General features: G+C 54.2%; 1 protein-coding gene across 1 annotated transcript; it reads right to left on the reverse strand.

Annotated features, from left to right (window-relative positions):
* Window positions 1–4,447: 4,447 nt before the first annotated feature.
* Window positions 4,448–8,445, reverse strand: LOC136522620 (probable LRR receptor-like serine/threonine-protein kinase At4g37250). Its single transcript, XM_066516433.1, has 2 exons — window positions 5,936–8,445; window positions 4,448–5,427 (listed from the first exon to the last, which is right to left on the reverse strand). Exons 1-2 carry the CDS (start codon window positions 7,821–7,823, stop codon window positions 4,685–4,687), a joined length of 2,631 nt encoding a protein of 876 aa, XP_066372530.1. The 5' UTR covers window positions 7,824–8,445; the 3' UTR covers window positions 4,448–4,684.
* Window positions 8,446–8,709: the final 264 nt, after the last annotated feature.

Here is an 8,709-nt window from a genome sequence, read left to right on the forward strand (position 1 = left end):
GATAGTTCAGCATTATGCTATCTTTTTTTTAAAAGAAAAAAAAAGTTCAGCGTTATGCTGTCAGGAAGTACCCTTACTGAAGCAGTACACTTGGAGCTGACCATTTCTGTCACATCACATGCGACATGTTGGTGTGAGAGCACTTGAAAGGCGTACTTTCTTTGTGAAAAACTTATCAGAGGCCAATCTATAATGTTGGCTACATCCTGCACAAGGATGTTGCTCTTCGGCAATTATTGCAGCCATCGGCTCTTCCTGCAGCAGGAAATGGCATTGCTAACATGTTGAGATGATACTTTTTGCTTGCACTTCGTGCATATTGTTAACAAAATTACTATTCTTCATATGGCTATAACGATATTCTACAAACTACTGAAGTACTTTTTTCTTACTTTTTGAATGGAGACAGGACGATCCTTGGTTTCTGGGCTGGCCACCACAATTCGTTTTCACAAGTTTGGGAGAATGATACAGATCTTGCTATCAGCAACAACCGCATTAACAGAGCCATGGTAGGGCTAGTTTAGCAGAAGCAATTTTGTCAGGCCTAGTTCTGTATATGTCCTGATTCCCAAGTTGTTTAGTGTTTCTATAATATGCTTCTGCTAAACTAGGGAGTAACTAATGTTCTTTGGTTGTATTCTATCTGATTCCAGTTGTTCTCTTGACTACCTTTTATTTGGTTGGCATTTCGTTAAGGCCCTGTTCGCTTCTCTTATAATCCGTCTTTTTCAGCCGGAACCGTGTTTTTCTCTCACAACAAATCAGCCGGAACAATGTTTCGACTTGTTTTTTCAGCGAAACGAACGGGGTGATCATGATGTTTCGATGTAGAAGAACTATACTAAGAGGCCATCATTCTTTTTATTTCTTGTTAAGACAGGAAGCCATCAAATTTGGTATAGCACTATACTAAGTAATCACCTGTAATTGCTAGTCCAGAAGGATGTCGAGTAGCATTCACCTGCCATCCCACATGATGCCTTTCACATGATCATGTATGAACTGGGGCTGCAGGAACCATGTGATCAAGTACTAAATCCAAGATCATCCCAGGATGATTCCAACAGAAGCCCCTGATCAACTGACAAAGGCAACGTCATGTTTGACCACCTGCTAGCGTAGGCAGAAGATGCCTGAACTGCTAGGTTTAACATGGAGCATTGGATCTAGCAATGCCAGACAGCTGCCTGATGAGTTATGGCGAATGTCTGCATCAAAGGTACTAAGGCCCTGTTTAGATGCAAGCCAAAAACCAAAAAATTTCAAGATTCCCCGTCACGTCAAAATCTTGCGGCACATGCATGGAGTACTAAATGTAGACGAAAAAAAAACTAATTACACAGTTAGCCGAGAAATCGTGAGACAAATCTTTTAAGCCTAAATAGTCCATAATTGGACAATTTTTGCCAAATAAAAACGAAAGTGCTACAGTAACCAAAAGCCAAAAATTTTCGAAACTAAACGGGGCCTAATATGTAATTGTTGAGGCTGCACCTAAGTTCTGGCCTGTAGATTTTTATGAAGGAGTTCTCCGTTTTCTTTATTCTGTTTTCTCTAGGTTTGCTCACCCTGAGTGGCAGCAAGGTTACACATGCTGCTAGATCTGCTTTAAGCTTCAATCGCTCGTAACGTTGTACTAGTTCTTGTAAACTAATGCAAGATAATGCTGATATTGATAGTACAGATCTGCAGCCTGTTCGGGAGGCCGTAAACGATCGTGGATTATTTACTGCTGGCTGGTTTGGTGTGAGAGAAAAACACTGTTCCCGGCTGGAAATTTACGATCGTTTACGAGCAAGCGAACATGCTATGGATTTGATCTAACATAGGCTATGGTAATCCATTATCTTATCTTGTAATTTATTTACCCCCCATCGTCAGCTATTTTACTTGTGCTTTGATACTACTGTTGGATCTAGTTGCGCACAACTGTGCAAGCGGAGTTTGTCTGCTTGTTTTAACTGGATCACTTCGCTTGTACAGTTATACACTTGTACCGCGAAACTGGATGGACTGTTTGTCAAGGCTGCTGTTCCAGTACACATGCAGATGCAGCATGCTTATGCACTGTTGCTGCCCTTACACTTGCACTCTTCTTGTGATTCTCTTTGAGCCTTAACCATTAATTAGCGCACGCTGACCTGCTTTATGAGCCTAGCTTGTTTCACAAGCCTTTCCTTGACTGACTGCATACTGATATCACTGCATTTTTCTAATGCGGCATGTGAGCTGTGACAGTAAACCTGTCATTGGGGCGCATGCCGTTGCATGAACCTTATAGAGTACGGAGTATGTTCAGCTTATTTCTGGGGCATATGGGTGCAGTGAACTGGATGTTGTTAACCTGTCACTAGCTGGGTCTGGGCAGGGCCGTACCTATGATTTGGAGGACCCTGAACAAAACGTGTGATGTGGCCCTAAAGTTCAAGAAGTAAATTGAGATTCTGTCACAACGTATAAGAGTACCCCTTTGAGTTTGAGCCACAACTTTCAATATTTGCTTCTTCCTATGCTTTTCATGGCCAGAATCATACCTCCTATTTCTAGAAGACATGATGAAGATCAATGAAATAAACAAATCTCCTCTACAATCCCTTGATTATAATGCGATTTTTTAGATTATCTAATCGGTTAATCTGCTATCCAAGATACAACAATAGACAATTGGGATGAAAGTGGTATAGGTACATGGTAGGCGGATGGCCATATAGGACTTACTTTGGGCCAATACTCCAATTTATTTATAAACTAGATAAGTGCCCGTGCGTTGCAACGGGTGCAACATAAATTGAACGAGATGTTTGATAGCCAAGTCAAAATCAAGAATATATCAATTCAATTTTGCACGTGTGTTATACCATGATAATGTCTAGAAACACATTCATTATCGTAATGAATCTGAAATAAAAGCTAGGCTTAGAGGTTGTTGTCTGAAAGTTACGACAAGCATCAGCTGCCTGAAAGACTGAAAATTTGTTGCTAGGCATCAAATTGAATTTATCCATGCTCTGCCTTGCCCAAAACATATATGCTCGGAATTACCATGCCGTAGCCTAGATGCATGAGGCATGGCAACAATTCATTTTTGGAAAAAATAATGTATTCATTTCTCTTCCCATAATTCTCATTGTGCGGCAACAATTCTCGTCCGTCCTTGTAATTCCGAGCATGGAAACACATTTTTTTTTCAAAAAGATGCATGAGGCATGGCAATAATTCGCATTGTGTGGCAACAATTCCCATAATTCTCACCACACAATGAACGCGAAGGATCACGATCATGATCATTGTGTGGTGATATACCGATACATTCCTTTCCCTTTCCATAATTCTCTTTCCGTTTTATTCTATTTTATTACTTGCCTTCTGGTGTTTCCATGCGGTGATTATTTGATTGCCGGTAATTCCATAAGGGTGATTACATTCCTTCCGTGTTTCCATTAAGTTCCATGCGGTGTTTGCGGAGATTTTTTTTTTGCCACGTGCGTGCGATTGACTTCCGTGTGTGGGGAGATTGACATTGATTTTTTTTTTCCCGTGTGCGTGATTGACAGGTATTTTTTTTTACCGGGTAGTCATGGGTCGCATGATTGTTTTAGTGTTGTCGGGTAGACGTTGACAATCCGTATGTTTTAGTTGTAGAGGCAGAGACTAGTGATTGCAGGCCTAGTCGCATCTTTTTTTCTATTCAAGGATTAATTATTGCTAATTACTACTTAGTGTAAATTTGGAGGCCCTCCAATTTTAGAGGCCCTGAACAGTTGCCCCACTTGTTCCTGTTAATGTACGGGCCTGGTCTGGGTTAGGACTAAGCAACCCGTGCTTACTGGCTAACCTCTGGCAATCACGTACCACGAGGCGAGGGCGGTAGGGACGTGCAGTGCAGTGCAGGAGGACGGGGCCGGCAGAAAAACCCCGGCCGACACGGCCGCCTGTTACATGCTCGAAGCACTAAACGCCGCAGCTTCCCCAACCCCCAGAGAAGTTATACTCTCTGCTTGCTGTGGCCTGTCGCCCGTGGTCCGTCTCCGCCTCCGTCTCGAGGAGGGCGACGCCATGATGGGCCATGGCGAGTTGGCGACGGCACGGTGGAAGGAATACGAGGAAGACCACTGCATTCCGTGCTCGTTGCTGCGGCCTGCGGGTACGCACCGCCGGAGCAGACATGGCGGGACACCACGTTTCGTCGCGTCCGCGAGCCGGACGGACCACGGAGACACATGCCGGTGGCTGCTAGCGCCCCGCCAATAAAGCAGCTGCAGCCCTTGTTGAGTTGTTGGCCGCCTCCGGCTCGAGCTCCGGCTCCGGTGCACTGAACCGGCACGGCAGGTTCAAGAGCCATCACGATTTGGTCGACCAGAACCGTTGATCGTGTGATCACCAGACATTGTCACTGTCACAGTAAGGACAGATCACGAGATCCGCTGAGACGCAAACGCAAAGATCACAAAAAGGAATATGCATATGCATGGCTTTCAAATTCACGATCACAAACACAGAGGATTAGTAGGTTAATTAATTCTCGCAGCACCTTCAAAATTAGTGACAGATCTACGTACACGCCCTAACAAACAAGCTCGCCGCCGGTGATCACCACCGCCGCCACCGTCCTTCCACTTGCAGTAAGATTATTGCGATCAGTGGTAACGACTCCAAGCACTACAAGGTCAGTTTTTTTTCCTCAGGGAACGGCGGCGCCGCTGCTGCTCGCCGCAGCGCTGGGCGCTGCCGCCGTCCGCTCGAGCACCATCACGGCGTCCCTCATGGAGGGCCGCTTGCCGGGCGCCATGTCGCAGCACGCGAAGGCGAGCCTGAAGCACGCCAGCAGCGCGTCCTCCCTGCCGTCGGCCTCGCCGCGGAGCGTGGGGTCGGCCATCCGGAGCACGCGGCCGTGCTCCTCGGCGGCCACCAGCCCCGCGTGCCACTGGCACAGCTCCACCTCCGAGTAGACCCGCCCGGAGAGCAGCTCAAGCAGCACCATGCCGAAGGCGTACACGTCCCACTTGGCCGTGGGCCGCAGGTTCTTCAGGCACTCGGGCGCCTGGTACGGCGCCGGGGCCGACGACGACGCGGCCGCCGCCGCGGCAGCGGCGGACGCCGACCCGCAGGGGCTCGCGCCCGGCCCGGGCATCTGGGACAGGTCCGGCAGGCTGCTCGTCGAGTGCATCGACCGCTTGCTCCCGAACAGCCGCGCCGACGCGCCCGCGCGGTAGTGCGACGCCGCCTCGCCCGACAGTAGCCGGTCCAGGCCGAGGTCCCCGATCCAGGGCTCCATGTCGGCGCCCAGCAGGATGTTGCTCGGCTTCAGGTTGCCGTGCACGCCCTTCTTCTCGTGGATGTACGCCAGCCCGCGCGCCACGCCGCGCGCAATCCGCAGCCGCGCCTCCAGGCTCAGGTGCAGCGGCGACGACGACCCGAACCGCCCTGCAGATGCAGCAAAATCACCCGGTCGGTCATCACCAAATCAAGTGAAGTGAATCTCGTAATCGTAACAATGCAACACCAAGGTGTTATGCGTTGAGGGAGGAGTAATTTGCAACTACTCAAGCATTCAAGGACAGTTCTTCAAGATTTCCAGCAAAATTGCAATGATTTGTGTGAGCAATGATAAGTTTTTTTGCACTATCAGTACCTATGACCAGTACGATTTTTTTTTTGGAACTATGACCAGTACGATTAAGCTCTAGACAATAGATGAATCAGTACTACTAATGCGCATTTAAGCTGCCGCACGTACAATCAGTAAAGTGCCATCTTTTCATAGGACTCAAGCCGTTGCAGCCAAAGACTCCAACTTCGCAAATGATTATAGGTTATGAACTGTACAAGATGTCGGTGTCAAATAAAGCATCTTTCCGATGCAATTTTTAGTATCTGAATGAAAGTTAGTGCTGAATGTGGTAACGCAAAATAGACGACGGAGGAACTTTACTGCTGAACGCGATGTTGGCGAGGCTGCAATTGGGGGCGTAGTCGTGGATGAGGAGCTTCTCGTCGGCGCCCCAGTAGAAGCCGCGCAGCCGGAGGATGTTGGGGTGTCGGAACCGGGCGACGGCGCGCACCTGCGCCTCGAAGTCCTTGAGCTTTTCGGCGCCGCCGCTCTCGCCGATGCGGCGGACGGCCAGCGCGGTGCCGTCGGCGAGCACGGCCCTGTACACGATGCTCGAGCCCGTGGCGCCGAGGATGTAGGCCGACGCCTTGAGCAGCGTCTCCATCTCGAGCTCGCTGTCGCCGTCGACCGTCACCAGCGTCACAGGCGCGGGGGCCGCCTGCTGCTGCTGGGGCAGGTTGTGCTTCTTGCTGCCGCCGTGCTCCTGCGGGGTGCTCCGGCAGATGAAGCTTCCCCTCTTCTTGAGGTCCTCCTCGTCGTCGGAATCGCCGTCCGACGACGCGGAGTACTCGGAGCTGTCCGAGCCGTCGTTCCTGCGGCCAATGCAGCATCCCGTCGACGTGGACGCCTTCTCCTCTTTGCCTCCGGCGATGTCAAGCGTCTTGACGTCGCCGTCGATTCCTCGCGCGCTCTTCAGCTGCAGCGGCGGCGTTGGGTTTTCCTCCCGACGCTGCCGCCTCTTCTTCCTGACGTGGTACGCGTACATGAACAGCATGAAGAGGAGCCCGACGCCAGCGATGTCCCCGACGACGATGGCCACGATGGCCGCGGGAGGAAGCTTATCCTGCCCGCTCGGCAGCTGCCCCGGGGCTCCCGGCGGGGCGCGAGCGGGGTTCTTGGGGATGGCCGCGAACGCCGGCGGCGAGTCGGTGGCGTTGGGAGGGTTCGACAGCGACGACGGGATGGAGCAGGCCTGCTTCAGCGGCGGCCCGCACAGGTTCGGGTTGCCCTCGTACGCCGCCGCCGGCTGCGCGGCGAACGGGCCGGCCTGTGGGATCGCCCCGGTGAAGTTGTTCCGCGACAGGTCCACCGTCCCGTTCGCGGGGACGAGCGCGGCCAGCTCGGTCGGCACCGCGCCGGCGAGCTTGTTCGACGAGACGTTGAGCAGGCGCAGCCGTGCCCCGCCGAAGTCCGACGGGAGGGAGCCGTTGAATCCGTTGCCGCTGAGGTCAACGAGCTCCAACGTCCCGAGGCCCCCGATGGGGAGCTCGCCGCCGAGGCGGTTGCCTTCGAGCCCCAGCACGACGAGGCTCGGCAGCCTGCACAGCGCGGCGGGGAGGTTGCCCGCGAGCGCGTTGCCCGAGAGGTTGAGCTCCTGGAGCCCGCGCGCGTAGGACGCCCCCGAGTCCGGGAGCTCGCCGGAGACGGCGTTGCCCGCGAGCGAGAGCACGCGGAGCTCGGTGGCGTTGAGCAGCGTGGCCGGCAGGCCGCCGCTGAAGCTGTTCCCGGAGAGGTCGAGGTGGCGCAGGTGCTCGACGCGGCCGAGGTCCGGCGGCAGCGTGCCCGAGAGCTGCGCGTTGGGGAGCACGAGGCTGATGACCCGCGACACCGTGGCCGCCGCCAGCGACGCGCCGAGGCCGCCCGCCGCCGGCGCGGTGGCGTTGCGCGCCGGCGCGGGAGCAGAGTTGCCGTTGCCGTCGGCGGAAGCCGAGGTCACGTTCACCGCCGCCCGCGCGGCGGCGGCGTTGGGCTGCTGGAAGCCGTTGCAGACGACGCCGTTCCAGGCGCACGGCGCGGCGTCGCTGTAGGTCCAGCCGGCCAGCGCGCCCAGCGGATCCGCCGTGACCGCGTTCTTGAAGGCCATGAGGAGCAACCCGTCGGCATTGAGGCCGCACGCGCCGGTGCAAAGCGAGGCAAGAAGTAGCAGCCACCCCACCGCTCCCGTCACAGCTGGGGCACCTCTCGCGCTGCCCCTCCTCCGCGCATCCATTGCCGCTGCGGCGAGCTTCCTAGACGGCCAGCGCCGACGCCAGCATGTCCGTACTCGATCCTCCTCCTCCTCCTCCTCCTCCTTGGCCCCTAGCCACCGACCCGCCCCCGGCCGCGGCTTCCTTGGTAGCTCAGCGCCCTCCCCTCGCGGTCAGGGCGCAGGAGCAGCAGCAGGTGGAGGAGAGGCGGTGCGAGCAGTGCGAGGCTGGCAATGGCATGAGAGGCTAGCGGGGCGGGGTGAGTGGAGCGGAATAAAGAAGCGATGCCGGGTGGGTGGCCGCGTGGGGTGGTACGGCCGTGAAACCTCCCCGGTTTTCGAGTTGGGGGGCCCGGACGGCAGCCGGCATGCAGTACACACGTCGTTGTCGCCTCTGACCTCGCTCCGGCTACCGAGGGAGAAGAGACCGACGGACTGCTCCGTCCGTCTCCATGGATGCAGTAGCAGGCAAAGCAGCAGCTATGCTCGGGGCCCGTCGTCGTGTGGTGGCGTGGATCGTAGCATCGTAAAGCGTGACCCTGAGCCTCGATCTGCCGTGCGTGCCCAGGCCCTCCGGTCGGTCGGGACTCGGGTCTCCATCGCCGGCCCGCCGGACGGCCGCGCGAGCGATGCTTTTGAGTTGGGTCGCGCTTGGGGACGGACGGATTAGTTTCGCGGATATTACTACGTGGTCGTTGTCTTTAATTAATCATGTGTGGTGTGGTGCGGGTGCGGATGCGGATGCTGATGCTGATACGGACGCAGAAAAAAAAATGAAAGTGACGGGTGTACACGTCGACGGCTTCTTTTTCAGTTAGATCAGCGTGTTGAGTTTGGTACTGTACCGGACGGGGTGATGGTCGTCTCTCGTCTGCCGTCTCCTTTAAAAAAACCAATCTTTTGGTCAGGA

This window comes from Miscanthus floridulus, chromosome 18 (genome assembly GCF_019320115.1).
Source record: "Miscanthus floridulus cultivar M001 chromosome 18, ASM1932011v1, whole genome shotgun sequence".
NCBI lineage: Eukaryota > Viridiplantae > Streptophyta > Magnoliopsida > Poales > Poaceae > Miscanthus > Miscanthus floridulus.

Coding starts and splice junctions, on each gene's coding strand:
- LOC136522620 (XM_066516433.1), bottom strand. CDS start 7,823: ATGGATGCGCGGAGGAGGGGCAGCGCGAGAGGTGCCCCAGCTGTGACG. Junction 5,428..5,935: donor CGCCAACATCGCGTTCAGCA/GTAAAGTTCCTC, acceptor CTGCATCTGCAG/GGCGGTTCGGGTCGTCGTCG.